This window comes from Spodoptera frugiperda, chromosome 17 (genome assembly GCF_023101765.2).
Source record: "Spodoptera frugiperda isolate SF20-4 chromosome 17, AGI-APGP_CSIRO_Sfru_2.0, whole genome shotgun sequence".
Classification (NCBI taxonomy): domain Eukaryota; kingdom Metazoa; phylum Arthropoda; class Insecta; order Lepidoptera; family Noctuidae; genus Spodoptera; species Spodoptera frugiperda.
In genome coordinates this window covers 4,007,655-4,026,639 of record NC_064228.1, presented here as the reverse complement: position 1 = coordinate 4,026,639, position 18,985 = coordinate 4,007,655, and the positions used below count along the sequence as shown (strand labels likewise).

Genomic DNA, 18,985 nt, shown 5'->3' with positions numbered 1-18,985 from the left:
GAACGCAAACTTAAGCATAAAGATTATGGCAAAACCTCTCATGTTTCATTTTTAAATAATATGTTACTTAGTAGTTAGTTAAACTTTCCTTTAACCTTATTGATTCCCAATTCCAAAATATTGTGAAAAAATTACAATAAAGTTAGAAAAAGATTTTTATATAGCAAATATATTCCTAAAAAATAAACACACATCAATAGATACACATGTTTATTAACTGAAATCTTTTTTTGTTCAAATGACAGGTAGCACGTTCCAATTATGTAAGATTTGCGCGGAAAACGACAAGGACATCAGGATAGAACCCTGTGGACATCTGCTATGTACACCCTGCTTGACTGCGTGGCAAATCGTGAGTTAAATAACTATATTTTTTATACGGTCACACAATACCTATATCTGAAACAACAATATGTGGACACAAAGAGTGGGAATTGAACTGGCGAAACTTTGCCCGGCAGCTAGTTACCCAACCAGTGCGCTAACCACCAATACAGGGTTTGTGTTCGTCTCGCGAGAACAATTCTTTACATAATTCATTAATCGTTGTTCCAAGAAAAAATCAAACGCTATTGTTTTTAAATAAAATTGTATAATAAGACTGCCTCATTGATCGAGTGGTCGCAAAAGCGACTGCCGGGCAAGGAGTCTTGGGTTTCTTCCCAGGTCGGGAAAAGTATTACTGGGCTTATTTCTCACCTCTGTATATCCCTTCGGGGATAAAAGGCGTAACGTTGCATATATATGTTTACGTTGCGTTGTATTTAATTATCTATGCTTTACTTTCTTCCAGGATTCAGAAGGTCAAGGCTGTCCATTCTGTCGAGCAGAGATCAAAGGGACTGAGCAGGTCGTAGTGGACGCATTCGTACCGCCACGCCCGCCTAACACAACGTCAGATAAGTGAGTAAACATCTATGTTAATGTGCCATAAAGCTTATGTTATAAGGTTGAAAATTGAATAGCTTTAGAATAGTCAATTTAGTACAACGTCAGATAAGTGAGTAAACATCTATGTTAATGTGCCATAAAGCTTATGTTACAAGGTTGAAAATTGAATGGCTTTAGAATAGTCAAATATCTGTAATTAACTTTTGCGCAATGTTAGCGCAGGTTTGCGCTACTCGACTTCAATTGATCGCGGCGTAATGTTTTATAGTTTACGTCAATAAATCGGCTATCAAACACAAAAAAAAAATCAAGTCGAACTAGTAGATCCTGAGATAAGTGCTGTCAAACAAACAAACTCTTTTACCTTATAAGTAAGGTATAGATTCAAATATTTAAGATCAAACGAAGTAATTTGCGCAAGTACTAGCGCAATACACCTGTAGTTATTGTAATTGATAGATAAAGAAATACCCTTTCTTGTGTCTAACTAGTTAGTATAATTAACTAATAATTAATTATTCTTGTCCATTCCAGAAACACAAAGACTGCAGTAAAACCGGTGTCTTCAAATTCATCCGGTTCTTCCGGATCGTCCGGTTGCAATGGTTCCAGTGAGTGTTTACTTATAATATTATATACCTACTTTTATTCACTATCTACTAATATAATATCGAAATCAAGCATGGTGGCTTACTTTACGTTTAAAGTAATCGAAACAAGAGCGCGTTCTACCCTCTGATAAACCCGCTCGAATAAACCAACCACTCGATTACTTACGTTTAAAATTATAAGCTATATATGAAAAGATTCGTGCTGTGGATGGCTTCCCATATATCAATACATCTCATACTCGAGCTGCGCATTTTCCTCGCACAGCTACTTTGTGGCGGCGCATCTTCATAGGACTTCTTAATCGCACAGCTACATGGCTTAGTATCAGTGAAAACAGTCACATAATTTCACAGCTTAGCTAATACATCTTCATAGCATAACTACATAGCACATCGATCGAAAAGCAGCCTAAACACTGCATTTGACTGAAAACTAACTCTAATAAAAACAATAAGTGACTATAATACTTTATTACTTTCATTCTAGGTGTAGACGTGACGATATCGGGCAGTGCAAACGGCTGGGCGTCGAGAAACACAACGTTCAACGGACTCACGGATGACATTGACGATGCCGAGGTAAATATTACAATAAATTATACCTTACCTATCAATACATAGGGTCTCATTTTGGTTATATAAAGAGTTTAGCTGACAAAAAGTCTATTTAATGCGTTACTACACGGAAAATAAGGTTTAATTTTTTTTGTATTTAATGAGTTTAGCGTAGTCTTATGTTCGTGGAAGAAATAGGGCAGGAGGGAATGACTAAACATTAGTCATTTGTTTAAACATATTTTTATAATGTGTTTTATTTATCCATATAATGACAAGTAAAACATAAAACAACACACAAACATCTATTTTCTAGAGAGATTTAACAATCTTACAATTGTTCAAAGCTCAAGGTAAAGCATTTATTTCAATTAATTCTTAATTAGGCACTTTACAAACGTCAAATTAAATTGTCCATCAGTCTGTATGTCAGTAAGCTAGGAGTTATTACTAAATACTTATAAAAATAATAGGTCGAAAACATAATCGAAATACTTTTTGACCTTCATTCATTCATTTGATCTAATAGCGGTTTGATTAGAAGTACAAAATAACAAATAAAAATAGGTAAAATCGACCTTATCAACTGATAATACAGATTAAAATGCAGTATTTTTATCAAATATACTATCTTACCTAAAAAGCTGAATGAAAAACATTGCACTGTTCACCATCGATCATATATTTTGACATTATCAAACACGAGTGCTCATGTACTTGTGATATTTTACGTTAAGATAACATAACATGAATGAAATCATCCTATCATACTTTTTTTATATATTTTTTTCTCTATAATTCAACTAGATAAAATCTTTTTTAGTTTTTTGGAACGGAAATCCGAATTAGTTGTTGATTTGATTTGATTTTATATCGCGATCGGTTGATAAGTTTTGTGAGCTGGTTATTGCGTAGTACGTGTATTGCGTATTTTTTTTTGTAAAAATATAGTAAGTACGTGCAAGAAGTTCTAGGGACTTTCTTGATTCGATAGTGTATACAGTCGTTTTGATTTAAAATTGGTCAAAAGTGGTATCATTGGAACACACCAAGCGAACATTTTTTTCTATATCATTTGATTTTATATATTCTAGCTTTATCTAGTGGATTCGCTCACATTACCTGGATAAATCAAGGGTTATTCCAGTTTATTAGTATATTAATTTTTGTGCGCTGGAAGTTACAAGTATATATGTATTCGCACAAACTATCGCGTTTATAATATCAACGCTTATAATATATCGCTTTTCCCTGAGATAAAATGTGGGCTACGTGTTATACCAGACCATGATCTACCCCTGTTCCTTTCATCTCGGTCCCTTCAGCCGTTTTGACGTGAAGGAGTAACAAACAAACAAACAGACATACAAACTTTCGCATTTATAATGTTAGTAGGATTGATAGATATGAGGTGTGCTCCAATGATTATCATATTTTTGGTCCAATTTTAATCAGAATGACTTAAACTTCACCTTTTTTTACGTATTCAATCAATTGAATAAAACGACAGTGTTGTATTTAGCATGGTGTGCATTTTGTTTGTCAGTGTGTGGCATGTTTTGTCGTCCTAAGCTTGCATCCACGCGTTTTGTACCATTTTATGTTATTTATAATATCATTTATTATGAAAACAATTGATTGGTTGACTGTGACTGTGTATTCAGTTTATTTGAACCGAGTTTTCAAGCAAAAGAAATAGCTGCCACCCCACTGCAGCCTCCTAACTGTCTCCAGGTAAAAGAATGATACGTAACAGGTTACCGGGACTCCGGCTCAAAGCAAGAGAAGGAACTGGGGTGTTTTTAGTCAGTAATAGTCTGACCCTCCCACTCGTCTCACTCAAGGCGGGAGAAGTAAATTGATGATTTTCTCCCCTTAAAAAAGGCAAAATAATGCTTTATTTCGTAGTTAAAGGAAGAAACAAAACTTCCAGAAATATAATTATGTTAAAAGACTGGTAATATACGTAATAGACGTCCATGGGCGGGGCTTGCGGAAGTCCACACAAATATTATTTTTGTGATGGACAGTCTATTTATTGAGGGAACCTGCAGGCTATAAAATAATACCACGATATACTAGAGTCAAGTTTACCGAGAGAAACCGGGGAGCTACATTATATTAGCAAAAACTTGTAGGGATAGTTTTTTTTGCGATATGACAAACGAAGAGTCGGATCGTGATGGTACATGATGACCTATTGGTGCCTTCCATGGATACCTGTACCACCAGATGAGTTGCAATTTCGTAGCCGGCCTTTTGAGAGTTAAGAATTTAAGTGTTGTTCGGGGAATCGGGTATTAGGAAGATGGGGAATAGGGCCCCGGTAAACTCAACATAACGCAAGCGTTGTTTCACGTCGGTTTTCCGTGAAGCCGTTGGTATCACTCCCGTCGAGCCGGCCCATTCGTGCCGAAGCATGGCTCTCGCACACTACAGTCACAGTCAACCACATCATGCATGCGACCACGCAAGAACATAATCATTATTTATTTTCCAGATACAACGACGGAAATCACCGCATGCTTAGCTTGTCCGGGTAGTTTATTTGCTTGTCTACGCGCCAAGGAAACATTACATACTTCCTTGTTTGTCATTATTTGTTTTAATGTATCTGTACTGTATTGTTTTGTTGATTTTGTTTTTTTTTTTTATTATCGTTGCCAAATGGGCGTGGTTTGGTCTTGAACGTATTGAGTTGCTTTTGTTCCGGCTCGCCATTTACTTCTAAATTAAAATGGAAAGGATTTTTAAAAAGTATTTTTTGAGCTATCGATAGTCTCGCAACATTTTCCAAAACTAGATTAGTAGGTAGGTACTTAAAAGTATGTATTCGGTATTAAGTTATTAAAAATATAACAAAATACGTTTCGTCCCAAGCCCCGCCCATTTCGTAACGTTAGCTTTAGTGTTGTGTCGCATGTACTTTTGTGAATGTTATGTTATTTTGGGTGTAACATGTTCAATTATTTGGTTTTGATATCTATCGCCTGTGATTATATGTTTCATTAAAATAAATATTAAGGACATTTTAACAAACGAGGTGTGCTACCTACAGCTATTTTCAGCCGTATCTCGATTGCATTAAAATTGAAAATCATTTGACATAATGGTAAGTAAAGGTTTTTAAAATGTCTCTAATATTATTTTAATTGAGTTAAAAGGTGGGATTGTGATAGCGAAATAATGAAGTATGGTATTATAATATTAATTATTTTCTTTCGAATTGACCGTTTAGTTTAAACATTCTGAATAATGTTAAGGTGCAACGACATATTCATAGTCATACAGGGTGTAAACGGAACGCTCCCGACAAAAGGTGCATTTTTGTTTTGGTTTTTATAATTAGTGTGATTATTTATTAAATATTAAAACGCCAGAATGTTTTCTCAAATATGCTACGGCCAGAGTTTATTGCGTAATCTCCAATTGACGCCTTTCTAATCATTTAAAAACGAAATCTAATCAACAAACAACAGTATCAACATTGTCAACAAAAGTAGAGATGATCATTCATCATTACATTAAAACATTACTGTCGAAAGAAAACTGTTGAAGGCAAATCCTCCAGTAAGCGGCGGTCACCAGTACAGGACGTAGCAATTATCGTGTTAATATATTTTCGCTATCACAACTTCACTCTAATATCATATTCTTTTAGCACAATTTGTAACAAATATTCTATAGAACTCGTGTTACAGCTTCAAAACTGTGTTTCCCTGTTATTAAGTGACTTTTTGCGTTATAAATCTATTATTCAGTACTTAATTTCTTCGTCAGTATTTACTGTATTTGTAGATAGACAATTTTTTTGTGATATTCGCACAAAATTTAATGTAATAAAGGTGCTTTTTGCACGCAATCTTTTGTATAGAGGAGGCCCTTTTTGAGGTGGAAAAATCATCCAATGGCTTCTCCCGCCTTAGGCGAAGCGAGAGGGAGTGTCAGACTCTTACTGATTAAAAAACAATTGAAGCCGGAGCCCCGTTAAACGCGATAGGTAGTCCGCAACTCCGGAGCAGGCATCAGCTCTACTGGGCCCCATCTGTGGTGGTCTGATGATGGATGAGGCCTATAGTCTAACAGTGAACTGTCATGTTGTCGTGAAACGGTGCTTCTTGACAGGACCTCAGAGTAAGGTCTATATTAAAAGTCATGTTTTATGAACTTAAACGAAATACTGACAATATGAGACTTTCTACTTATACATTTCTATAGATTTTTATGAATTTTTTTGAAAAAGTTTTGAGAAAATATAATATCAATGAAATTACGCAAAATTGCCCCTTATTGCTATGAATTTTAGTGTTATAATGCCTTGATGCTAAAATTAACTATGCGTTAAATAGTTATATATTTTATATTTCATTATTAAACGCATAAAAGTCACTTATGATAGATAGTATGCGATTTGTATTATTATCTTTCTTTCATCGTGCTTTTTGCAAAAGTGATATGGAATTATGGCTATATTTTTTTCTTCTAAACAAAGCCTTGTTAGCTAGTCAAGCCGTTAGTGATTTTAATTTTGTCAATTTCAGACTTATGCTAACCTAACAACCCAATCGCGTTACATGTTGAGTGCAAAATTTTGAAACTTATTAGTTTTGCTTAACTTTGAGCGTTTTTGTCAGCTATGGATGACAAACAGAAACTACTTAAATAAGAATGACTTTACTTTTTTATAATAACTATCGTGAGACATATTAAATTAACTAAAAAATACGTTGTACTCACCTAAATACATTGAAAAAAACTCTTTAAATAAATAGAGAAAAGCTCTACTAGTTTCGATTCACAGAGGGACTAGTTTCGAGTCAGTAGGCGGCGCGACGTCGCTGCGTCTGCGCACACTGCTCTAGATGAAGAGTCCGTCGGTGACTCGAAACTACTAAAGCTTTTCTCAATATATTTATTTGAGTAAACCGTTTTTTTTAGTTAATGACGTTGTCTCTAATATATTCGCCTGGATTGTTTGTCGTTAATACTCGACCATAGCAATCAGAAGGTTTGCTTAGAAACATACACATACCACTTTTGCAACCAACAAAATTCCACCCGTATCGTTATAAAATTAAGATACATTTTTCTTTGTCTTAAATAAATTATACTATCAACATTTGCTCATGAATTTTCAAATACGTGCACTTAATGCAATAGTAGTAACTTATATAATATTTAAATTAAACTATTTATATAGAATATACATAGATAAACCCGTGACATTTCCCGTTTGTAAATATAATTATTTAATAATAGGTATTTTGTCAATTTTTGATATTTAGTATAATTTGTTTTTTTGGAAATAATTTCCAATTTTTTATTTTAGGATAAAAAGACTGCTTTGTATCGCAGAAATTATAGTACGTTCAGCTTGTATTCTTCTAATGAATCTGAGTATTATTATTTAAATCGGGTTCTGTACATATTTCTATTTAAATATAAAGCTTCAGGCTTTAGATACACGCCTAGAGAACTCTAAAATATTTTGTTTTCTCTATCGTTGTTCGTAGCAAAATCAATTATTATGAAATATAAAATTGCAACATTTCATTAAGTTTACGCTTAGCTCTTATTATGTATTGACATAAGCAATAATTTAATTATTACTTTTAATTATTATTATTACGACGATTTAATGATTTATTTATTTTTAAGTGTATTTTTTTATGTTGAAAATATACGCTTGGTGATATGTGCTTTGTGTTTTTTTCTGTCTTTATGTGTTTTGTAGCATGTTAAATATGCATGCAAAAATATATTATTATGATGGCCTATGCAAGATAAAAATCTATATACGAGTACTTGCTAGCTTCGTTTGTTGTTATAAAGCCGCTAAAGCATTTTGTTTGTGCATGGTGTTCAATTAATTTTAGGAAAACTGTTTCGTAAACTGAATAAAAATTCCTCTTACTATACTTTTTTTTGTGAATGAAACACTATGGATTATATTATTACCAGCACGAAATCATATAAAACTCAAATCATATAAAATGGAAACTTTCGTAAATTCGTCATATCTCTTATTTCGGTACAACTAACAATAGTTACAGCTGATTATATTCTCACCAATTTAATATCTTTGGTGTAATGATAATTGACTATCGGTAGCGATTAGGCCGCCTTTGTACCCTACCATTCTCTAAAGTAACTTTACATGCACTTATGTTCGAATTGATTTAAGGTGTACAATAAAGATTATTATTATATTATTATTATTATATTATTATTTATATATTTATTTATAACACTCTAAAATTATATTTTTAAACATTACTTATAAAAATAAAAAACAAAATAACATTTAAAAATATAAAAATAGGAGCCGACCAGTAGCGGGAGCATGGTCCAAGCTACCGGTGGTTAGGGCTCCAAAGACAGAAACCTTCTCACAATACGTGCCGTTTCGAGGAGTACTGCCTTCTGCATCAGGCCCTTGATCCATCCGCCTAACCCCAGCCTCCTAAGGTGGTTGTCGAGGCTGTTGGGTATTAATCCGTTGGCCGACACGACTATCGGCACAACGATAGCCGAATCCACATTCCACATGTCGACAACCTCGTGAGCCAAGTCAAGATATTTTATTTGTTTATCTTTTTCAGCTTTCACGAGGTTCTCGTCATGAGGGATGGTGATATCGATTATCATCGTGCGGCGCGCTTGTCGGTCTATCACCACTATATCAGGTTTATTGGCTACAATAGTCCTGTCAGTGATGATAGATCGATCCCAGTACAACGTCATATGGTTGTTTTCGAGAACTGGATCGGGCGCATACTTGTAGTATGGAACCTCAAACTCAACAAGTTGGTAGTGCAAAGCAAGTTGCTGGTGGATAATCTTGGCCACCTGATTATGTCTATGCAAATATTCACCATTAGCCAAACGACCACAACCAGAAATTATATGTCTTATGGATTCACCAGGACTATGACATGCCCGACATATGTCAACGGTCCCATCCTTAATAATATATTTCCGGTAGTTATTCGTAAGGATAACTTCGTCCATAATTGCAAAGACAAATCCTTCAGTTTCTCCAAAGAGATTACTGAATCGTAGCCAAGATACGGACGCCAGAAAATCTACACTGGGTCCATGAAGGGCCCGGAAGAAGCGTCCGTGGAGCTCCTTGCTATGCCATACCTCCTTGCGGTCATTGACGCTCAGTACCACAGGTTTACGCCAGTTCTCTTTTGCTAAAGATAGTGGAGTGAATCCATTGTCCATTGCTGCTACTTCTCGATGCATACCCTCGTTTACTTTCAGGAAATATTCCCTGAGGTTGCACACCTCACGGTTATGAAGGGCCTTAGCATTTAATAAGCCTCGACCCCCACACTTCCGCGGGATATACAACCTCATGATCGATGAACGAGGGTGATGCATACGATTTGCAGTCAGCAGTGTTCGGACTCGCCTATCCAGGGTGTCAAGTTCAGTCTGAGTCCACTTGAGTATACCAAAAGAATACATCAGAACCGGCATGACCCAACCGTTATAGGCTCGCACCTTGTTTCCGCCTGATAATGAACTTTTCAGCACTTTATTCAGGCGGCCAAAGAAGCGTTCCCGTAACGATTGTTTCATGTCCGGCCCATTAATGCCTAATCCCTCTGACATACCCAGGTACTTGTAAGTATCATTTGCGGAGAGCGCTCTTAGTTTTGTGAAATCTGAGAGTTCTAGACCCTCAGATTCCACAATCCCTCCTCGCTTCACATGCATGACAGCACATTTATCTACTCCAAATTCCATTCTGATGGAACTACTAAATTTTTCAGTTATTTTCAGTAGTTCCATCAGTTGTTTGTTATTTGGAGCAAACAACTTGAGGTCATCCATGTAAAGCAAGTGGGATATGACTAGACCCCTTCTCCGCAAAGGATAGCCTAGCCCTGAAGCCTCCAATAAAGTACTGAGAGGATTCAAGGCCAAGCAGAACCATAGTGGGCTCAGACTGTCACCCTGGAATATTCCTCGCACTATCCTTACAGGTTCTTCACTCCCTTGGATTTGTCTACATCCCGGATAGCAAAGCACAGTACTCCATTGCCTCATACATGACTGCAAGAAGGCGCGTAGAGTTGCATCTATCTTATACAACTCCAGCACCCTCATGAGCCATGTATGTGGCACAGAGTCATATGCCTTTTTATAATCTATCCAGCATGTAGACAAATTCTTTCGGGACCGACGAACCTGTTGGCTTACAACCATATCAATGAGGAGTAGCTCCTTAGTTCCACGAGACCCCTTCCTACATCCATTTTGAGATACAGACATAATGGAATGTTTTTCAATATGTTTTGTTATTTTTGTTCTCAAAATAGATGTAAGAAGTTTATAGACCGTTGGTAAACATGTTATTGGTCTATAATTTTTGGGTTCAGTGGAACTACCTGATTTATGGAGCAGATGGGTAACGCCTGTTGTTAGAAACTGGGGCAACGATCCAGCTTCTAAAGCTGCCTGGAATTGCGATGCTAAGCGAGCGTGTGAACTGGTGAACCATTTGAGCCAGAAGTTGTGCAGCCCGTCTGGCCCCGGTGATTTCCAATTTGGGACCGAACAGGCTGCACTGCTCACATCAGAGGAGGTGATTATCACCTCCTCCATCTCTGGCACAGTTTCACACCTTCGCTCAACATCACAGATCCAGTCATCCTCTGTGTGGCTGACAGGCACCGACCAGATGTTGCGCCAAAATGTGTTAGTGGCTTCATCATCCGGTCGCCGCCCATCAGTCACATCTTGGTTGGATCGTTCCCAATTTCTATATACCCATCTCTGATCTCTTTGGAACATGCGATTCTGAGTATATCGCTCTACTCGTTTTTTGTACCGCCTGATACGATTTGCCCATGCGTAGATTTTCTGCTTCAGGAAGTCGATATTATTATATTATTATTATTATTATATTATTGACTACACAGCTGGTGGGTTCGATTCCCATGAAACATCCCTTTGTGTGATAAACAACATTTTTCTGGGTCTGGGTATGATACGTATGTGAATTTAGGTATTTATAACTGCACCCATGACACTGAAACATATATCCTAATGTAGGGCAACATTTTAAATAATTAATAACAAATTGATACAACTATGAATTGTATTCCTTACCAAAATGGCTGCGGGAAACAAAACCAAAAAAACCTTCCATTGTACCAACAGGACTGGGCAGAATTCAACGCAGCGACCTCCACAATAGACGCTTTGAGGCCGTCAGTGCGATCTCCGGGCGCTTCGCCCCGCCACAGCCCGAGGGCGCCGCGTAGGGCTCCGCAACCCAATGAGAATGCGTACGGGGAATTACGGGCACCCCCATTACCGCCTAGGAAGAGTTTGTCTCCGGCAGAACCAGCTATCGTCGCTGCGTCTAGTGTTCAGGATATAGCAGCAGCCAGTAGTGCTCATAGTAAGTAGCTATACTCCTTTTGGGTGTCACCATACCAATCGATCTAGTTTCGATCAATACCATCGATCGACATCGGTCGATGTTGATCGATTGGTGTGGTAGCTTTAATTGATCGACGGATACCGGTCGACTAACTAATCGATCGGTTGCTGGTCGATGTTGGTAAGAAGGGCCGCGGGTGCGAAGGAAAACTCGAGCAACTCGTTTGACGTCGACTTTTCCATTCTATAATCAATCGTTCATAGATCGAGTGGTCTGGTAGAAACTATCGACCGACATCGACATAAGGAGTGTAACAAAAAATAAATAGATTTAAACGTATATTAAAATTATATTACTTGGACACTTTTAATTTGTAGAAATGTTTAACATATTAACATAGAGACTCAGCGACCCCACAGTCAAACCATTACAACGGTTTTGTGGGGCTTAGTATATTAAAATGTAATCTGTGTGGAAATGAAATAAATAATAATATCCATTCTACCATCGATCGATTGGTATGGTAAAGCCCTTTAACTTCTTTGAGATGACTGCGCGATGTCTTACGCATGCTTTTTATGAATAAGAGTCCCGATCTGGCTTGAAACTATTAGAGCTTCTCAATTAATACACGTCAAACCCATTTTCATCAAATTAAATCTGAACTTTCATCTTCAGCGGAGCCTCGAAGACGATCCTCTTTAGAACCGGAGCCTGACTCCCGACACCGGCTCACATCCATCATCACGGGATCCACGGAGACCATCACAGGAGTCATTGACACCAGACATGAGGTTAGTTCAATGTGAACCTTGTATTTGAGTAGTTAGTGCTTATTTTTCTTTATAATATATTCATGGGAAAGACGTATTAATCTGTAATTTATAATGGAACATAGAGTGAGAAATTAAATAAAAATCCTTTATGGCTTTCAGGTGCCACCTGACCCAAGGGCCTTTGAAAAACCCCGACGAGCCTGCACCCCACAATCAAACAGTCGTCCCCTCCCCGCACCCCCGCCCGAACGACCCGCAGAAACCCCCACCCCCACCGAACCAAAACCAGAGCGACATCTACCGGACAACCGATACAATAACGAAAGACAAGAACTTCCAAACAGACAGGAAAGGCCACCAGATAACCGCATTGATAGACATCCCCCAAATCCGCCCGAAAATAGGCACCCAGTACCTGAAAATAGGCACCCTGTACCCGAAAACAGGCACCCTGTACCCGAAAACAGGCATCCTGTTCCCGAAAACAGGCATCCTGTACCCGAAAACAGGCACCCTGTCCCAGAAAACAGGCACCCGGTGCCCGAGAATAGGCCAAACGAGAGACACGTGCCGGAACGTCACCAAGAAAATAGACCAGAGAGGGTTGAGAGGCAAGAACGCCACATCCCAACCCCAGAGAGGCAAGAAAGACATTTACAAGACAATAGACACGAGATCCGAGTAATGGACAACAGGCAAGAGAGGCACGTTGGCCCAATTGAGAAGTCTGAAAGACATCTGCCTGTATCAGATCCCCGACATACGGACTTCCGTCTACCTCCAGAAAGACCGCCAGAGAAACCTGATAGGATTATTGAATCTAGGAGTAGTTTTGATCGGGAGACTAGGCTTGAGAACAGGGCGCCGCCTAGGCAAAGGTCGTTGCCTGCGACGACTAGTGGGAGCGTCGATCAGCCCACGAAGTCCACCACCATGCCTAAGTTCCCATCAGAAGATATAAAAGACCCACCGTATGAAAATGTGGCTGTGGAGAAGAATGAATTGGCTGTAGCACGTAAGTAGATCATTATTTCTTTACTACTATAATAGTTTAGTATTCCGTTTAATGTTTTTGTGGCCTGGAGGCTTAAGACTCCTCATGCGTTGAGAGCGTGGGTTCGAAACCTGAGCTTATAATTACAAATCATAAGTTTAAAATCGCCAACCCGCACTGAGCAAGCGTGGTGAGTGCGTATGAGAAGGGGGTTCAGTCAACAGTGGCCACTAATAGGCTGTTGACGTGATTCCACATAAGAAATAACCGCAGCTTTCTTCATAAGAAATAACAAAATTCAAATTCTGCTGTTCTGGTCCTCAATTAATGTTTATACAATCAAATGTTATTAATGTTGTAATTCTTAAATGGCGTATTGTTGATTTTTATTCTCATCATTTAAATCGTCGTCGTCTTTACAAATACTTAACACAAGCTCACTTTAAACTGACATCTAACCAAATAATCCTTTCAATTTCCAGCTAAAAAAATCAACCCGCTCACGCACGACAAACACGGACGCAAGTACGGCGACAACGTGTCGTATGAGAACATAAATTTAGATTACATCGCTCGTTTAGTGGGTGAGGGATACCCGAAAGACATCGTGGTACGCGCTCTGGGCATCACACGCAATGATCTGGAAATGGCCTGCGATATACTACATGAGTTTGGATCTAAAGTACCTAATAAGTGTTAAAATTAGATAGTTTGTTCTTTAAATTGGTTACTTTGTGAAGTGTGTTGAGGTTTATAGCAAATATTTCTTGTAAATTTCTGCATCTATCATCGTCATGTTTGAATAGTGTGACTAATCAGGTTTTATCTCTGTCGGGAAAAGTAATATTGTGTTCTTAATTATAATATTCTCACTAATAACACAAACCTACCACATACATATGTGTATTTATTATAGCTTGTACGTATACGACATATAAACCTCAGCTTACTTCATAAAATATCCACATAACAGGTTTAGTAATTCGTACCTTATGAACTAAATATAAGTCTGATTTTACCGTGTACATATTTCAGTGTCATCGTTTGTTTATCATAGGAAAATAATTCTTATAACGCTATACATAGCCACTATTTCACTTTGAGCAATAGCTGAGATAATAATCCTATAGTGTATAACGCTTGATACGGGTCTATGGTAATAAAAACAAGTTTAGTAACAGGTTTAAGTCAGTTTAATAATTAGGATTTTCAATTTTGCGCTGCCTAGGTGGCGCTGTTGTCGTTTACAGTCATATTAGCTGTCACAAGTTGACTGACTAATGACCTTGAACTATACTAGCGCTGATAGTGGCGCAAATACCCTTATTAGATGAACAAATTCATTAAAGAAAAGTATCCGAAAAAATAAATATAGATTGATGGAAACCGGCGTTTAAAATAATCTAATGAATAAATAATTATTTTCATCTTTTAAAGTTCCTGATGTTATTATGTTTTCTTTCTATTAACAAAATATTTAGAATGTCGATAAAATGCAAAAATATTTTTGTCAAATTCCCAAATAGTGTATATTTTTATAGACTGCAAAAACCTTAGAAACGCCCCAATGGTTTCCACAATCTTCAAATAACCAAACAGAATTGAAACCGACATTATTATAATTCGCATACCAATAAAACTACGTTAAATATAAACAATCATTTATTAGGAATAATAAAAAAAATATCACTACATTTGAACTTGTTAAACAAACCATCGTACGATTAAATATTTAAGCGAAAAAAAAGTTCTATTAAAATAAAAAAGTAATTTTAATAGTTAATAATTGTTAGTACAGACCAGCATGTCAACCTACACTTGACTGACAAATTTCTTCAATGCATTTCTAGCTTTATTAAAGAAGCTTAAGATTCAAAATCCATTGAAGAGATTAGACAGGTGATAGTAGGTTTATATGCTGGCCTATGTACTATCATAACACCGTACGTGTTTGCTATTTTAATAAATAGTACTACAGATGTCTTTGTCCGGTCATTGTTGACAGACATTTTTGACATATACGTATCTGACTGGCTAATCAACGATTAGCTACTTCGATGAATTTTTAATGTTAATTATTAATTAATATTAATATTTATATAAAAGAAACATTAGCCGGATAATGAACACTGAAATATTAGCTTGTAATATCAGTAAATTCGTTTCGGGCGTCCGCCATTTTATGGCGCAATTTATGGCGGTCTTTAGAGAGCCGTCCTGTCACATTGACAGATTGACAGCTGTCAACACGGGTAGTGTTCAATTACGTCATTAATTCATGTACTAATACGAGCAAACTGTCTTTGAAGAAATCTAAAATCGTGTGATAGTATTATAGATTAATAAATAAAAACATATTTTTAAGGCACATTTAATGTATTTATTTCGCATCATATTAGTGACAGTAAAACATTTTTAATTCCAATTGTTTTTAATCAGTATTCATTTTTAACTCAATATATTTTTCATTAATTAATTAATTAAATATTATAATAAAATGCTTTGTAAATAGTCACTTGTATGGATAAATATTGCCTATATTTTCATATAAAATCGCTCTCATAGTGTTTACTTAATAGTGGTTCATATAGAATATATTTTTTCATATTTACGTCATATGTATGTGGGGATGATACAAATTTTGACACTTCGACTTATGACACTTGCAATATTTAATGTCTAGAATACTACTTAATATTGTTGATGTAAATAATAATTAATATTTATATTTTTTTGGTAAAAAAAAACTCGTACATGTTGCATTGATCTTCCTTTTTGGTATAATGTTAGAGAAAAAAAAAATGAAGTAGATAGTTTGATAAGTTTTTACTTAAATAAAAAAAAAAACAAATTCTTTTTGAAATTCGAAGAGCTTACAACGGCACCAACGTTTCCTGATATTGTTCTTCGTATTTTTCTATATGAAAACGTTTTTTGTAAAAGTGCAATTTTTCTAAATCATCTTTTCCTTTTTTATATTGCTTATACAAAACTCGGATGCAAGTCTCGACAAGGATAACGATAGAAATCGATCGCTATGTCAGTTACATTAAACGATTTTCAAACTTATTCTTTTAAAATAACATTTGAAATCTATTATTGGAATATCTGACTTAAAAACTGATCGTTATAATTATCGAGACTTCCAACTCCTTAAATGAACTGCTTAAAACTTTAATAATTATGCGTTTTTTTTTATAAGTATGAAATGTTCATATTCTTGTTTGACATATTGACTATCTATTGGTTGACTTTCAACCGATTTTAACGCAGTTTAGTAAGACAGTGTGCTTAGTGAATGACTTGACTGAATTTTTAGGTTATAATCTATCTAGTCTTAATATTTCACTATTTTGCAAGTTTCATTAAATTCTTCGTTCATTATAGTTAATTAAATGACGCTATATATTTGTAATTAAAGCCAGTTTATTGTAACAACTGTAATTAATAGATTGTAGTACCCAAGTGTTAGGTACCTACCATTTAATTGTGAGTATACATATCCACCATTCGACTAGTCAAGTTCACTTTTTTCTATAAAAATGTTCTGCGTTTTTACCATATACATTTTTATTTTAAAATGTGTGATGTTAGTATTTTGTGATTAACGAGTTGTGTGTACATTTTATCATTTAAAATGAAATATTTTAATATGTATATTGGTAAACTTTTCATCTTCGTTTTTAAATTATGAAATGTACACCAACTTAATTTGTAATTCCCTTAAAACTTAAATTATCGAATACACAAGCTGTAATTAATCATTTAATTTCATTTAAAAAGCGCGTACCGCTTATTATTTTAATTATAATACAAAATTATTAGTAAATATTTATATTTAGTCAAATAATTGTTTATAATCTCATGGATATCACAAACAAATGTAATTGGAGTAGATCAGAATTGTCATAAATGTAATAATATAAAACCTATGTCATTAATTACCTATTCATAAAAATCTTTGTGCGTCAAAAAATATTAGAAAAATCATCTAAATGTTGCCGCATTTTTGTATAATTTCAAATTCTGATAAAAAATGTTTAGACTTGTACTAAAATTTATGCAAAAAAGTGTCTAAAAATTAGTAGAATTTCATATCATGGGACAATATTGCGGTTGCCATAGTGGATAAATAAAAATACCTTCATGTACAACACTTTACCAGTGTTAATTGTTACTGATTAATGTTATTATTGTGGGAACCTGATGTTAAGGAATAGAGACATACGTAGGGAATTGACAATTTAGAACATTTTATTGTAACTTTCGTGAGACATACTAAATTAATTATTATGTTATCAGCTTCCCGCCGTACTCAGTTATTTAATGATTACTTAACCCAGTCCTTAGCAAGAGTTTTCGGAACAAAATCGTTACTAAGGAATGCTTTAAGTAATCATTTAATGTCTAAGTGTGGCAGATACTCACGTAACTGTTTGACGAGGAACTCGACTAGTAGTAGCAGCGACAATCGCCGTGTCGTGTGTCGCGGAATGCTGCTCATGAATATGAGCCTGTAGCATGGCTTGAAACTAGTCAAGTTCCTCGTCAAACAGTTACGTGAGTAAGCCGATAAAATAATTTCATCGTTTACGTTGTACTGTAAACCGTTTAGTAACAAATTTCTTAATCAACTATTTAATGCCGTAATCTACTTTTGTAAAGTATCGCTTGTCAACTTTGACAGCTGTCAAATCTTACAACAGATTAAGCCTCTAACTAATGGTAAGCGTCAACAGACCCGCATCGTACGCATCGCATGTAGGCATTGCTGATGATGCGGTGCGTACGATGCGGATCAGTGGACGCAGTTGTATGAGTTTCTATACAAGACAAACTAAAATCCGTTGCGTGCGATGCGACTGTGGACGCTTACCATAAAATAGAGGCTGTGTCAAATGAAATGTCAAGCGATATTTTGCACAGATGAAATAAGGGACATTTATTTTTTGTCATTCATTAATTGTCTCAAATAGTTCTGTTTTATGTTTTTTGACGAAGTTGTATGATTCTTTTGTTATCATTTTGTTTTATTTGCGTTTTTGATGACATCGATGTTAATTTTGGTGGATTGTATGAATTAAAATAGAAATGTAAAAACATTATTGTTATTGTATAAAAATCAAGAAGGAATGGATTGATGATAAAAATTGTGATTTCTTTTTTTTGAAAACAACGCCATCTGTCGGATGAATTGTCAACGGAATGTTTTGGGGGAGGCTACGTTTTGTTTTACGCTTTAGTAAAATACGTTGCTAAATATATTTAAGTAAAATTATATTTGTTGTTTTTATTCATTATTATCTCCTTATTTATTTAATAAGCCTGCATCGTTGGTCGACTGGTCACAAGTTTCGGGTTCAATTCCCGTGTCGTGCAAATTAATAATAGGCATTTTTTCAGTTTTTCCGAAAAATTCTCAGTAGTAGCACACAGTCTGGAATTGTGCCCAGTACATGGTAATGGGCTCACTCCCTATTACATAAGACTTATAACACAAACGGTGTAAAGTGGCTGTACATTGTACAGTGGCATTACATACCTAAAAGTACACCTCCACTCACCTCTCAGGGATAAAAGGCGTGACGACGATTTATTAAATTAGCATTTAAAAATATTTTCTGCATTTTTTTATTAAAGATTTTACTGCACGGTTTGTGCGGTGGCTGGGCAACCAGCTGCGCGCAACGAGTATCGGGTTCGATTCCTGCACAGAGCAACTCTTTGTGTGATCCACAAACTGTTTCGGGTCTGG

The 18,985-nt window shown here is 35.9% G+C and overlaps 1 protein-coding gene across 2 annotated transcripts in view; it reads left to right on the top strand.

Moving 5' to 3' along the window:
* LOC118276676 (E3 ubiquitin-protein ligase CBL) overlaps nt 1-18,508 on the top strand; it is a 93,570-nt gene extending 75,062 nt beyond the window's left edge. Inside the window, exons 6-13 of one of the 2 annotated variants that reach the window (XM_050699778.1) lie at nt 246-352; nt 794-903; nt 1,426-1,502; nt 1,990-2,081; nt 11,235-11,478; nt 12,139-12,254; nt 12,396-13,251; nt 13,713-18,508. In XM_050699778.1, coding sequence (XP_050555735.1) covers nt 246-352; nt 794-903; nt 1,426-1,502; nt 1,990-2,081; nt 11,235-11,478; nt 12,139-12,254; nt 12,396-13,251; nt 13,713-13,930 — 1,820 coding nt within the window. In that variant the 3' untranslated portion in view covers nt 13,931-18,508. Of the gene's footprint in view, nt 1-245; nt 353-793; nt 904-1,425; nt 1,503-1,989; nt 2,082-4,557; nt 5,476-11,234; nt 11,479-12,138; nt 12,255-12,395; nt 13,252-13,712 lie in introns of those variants that run through there. The other variant, XM_050699779.1, reaches the window with a different exon arrangement.
* Nucleotides 18,509-18,985: the final 477 nt, after the last annotated feature.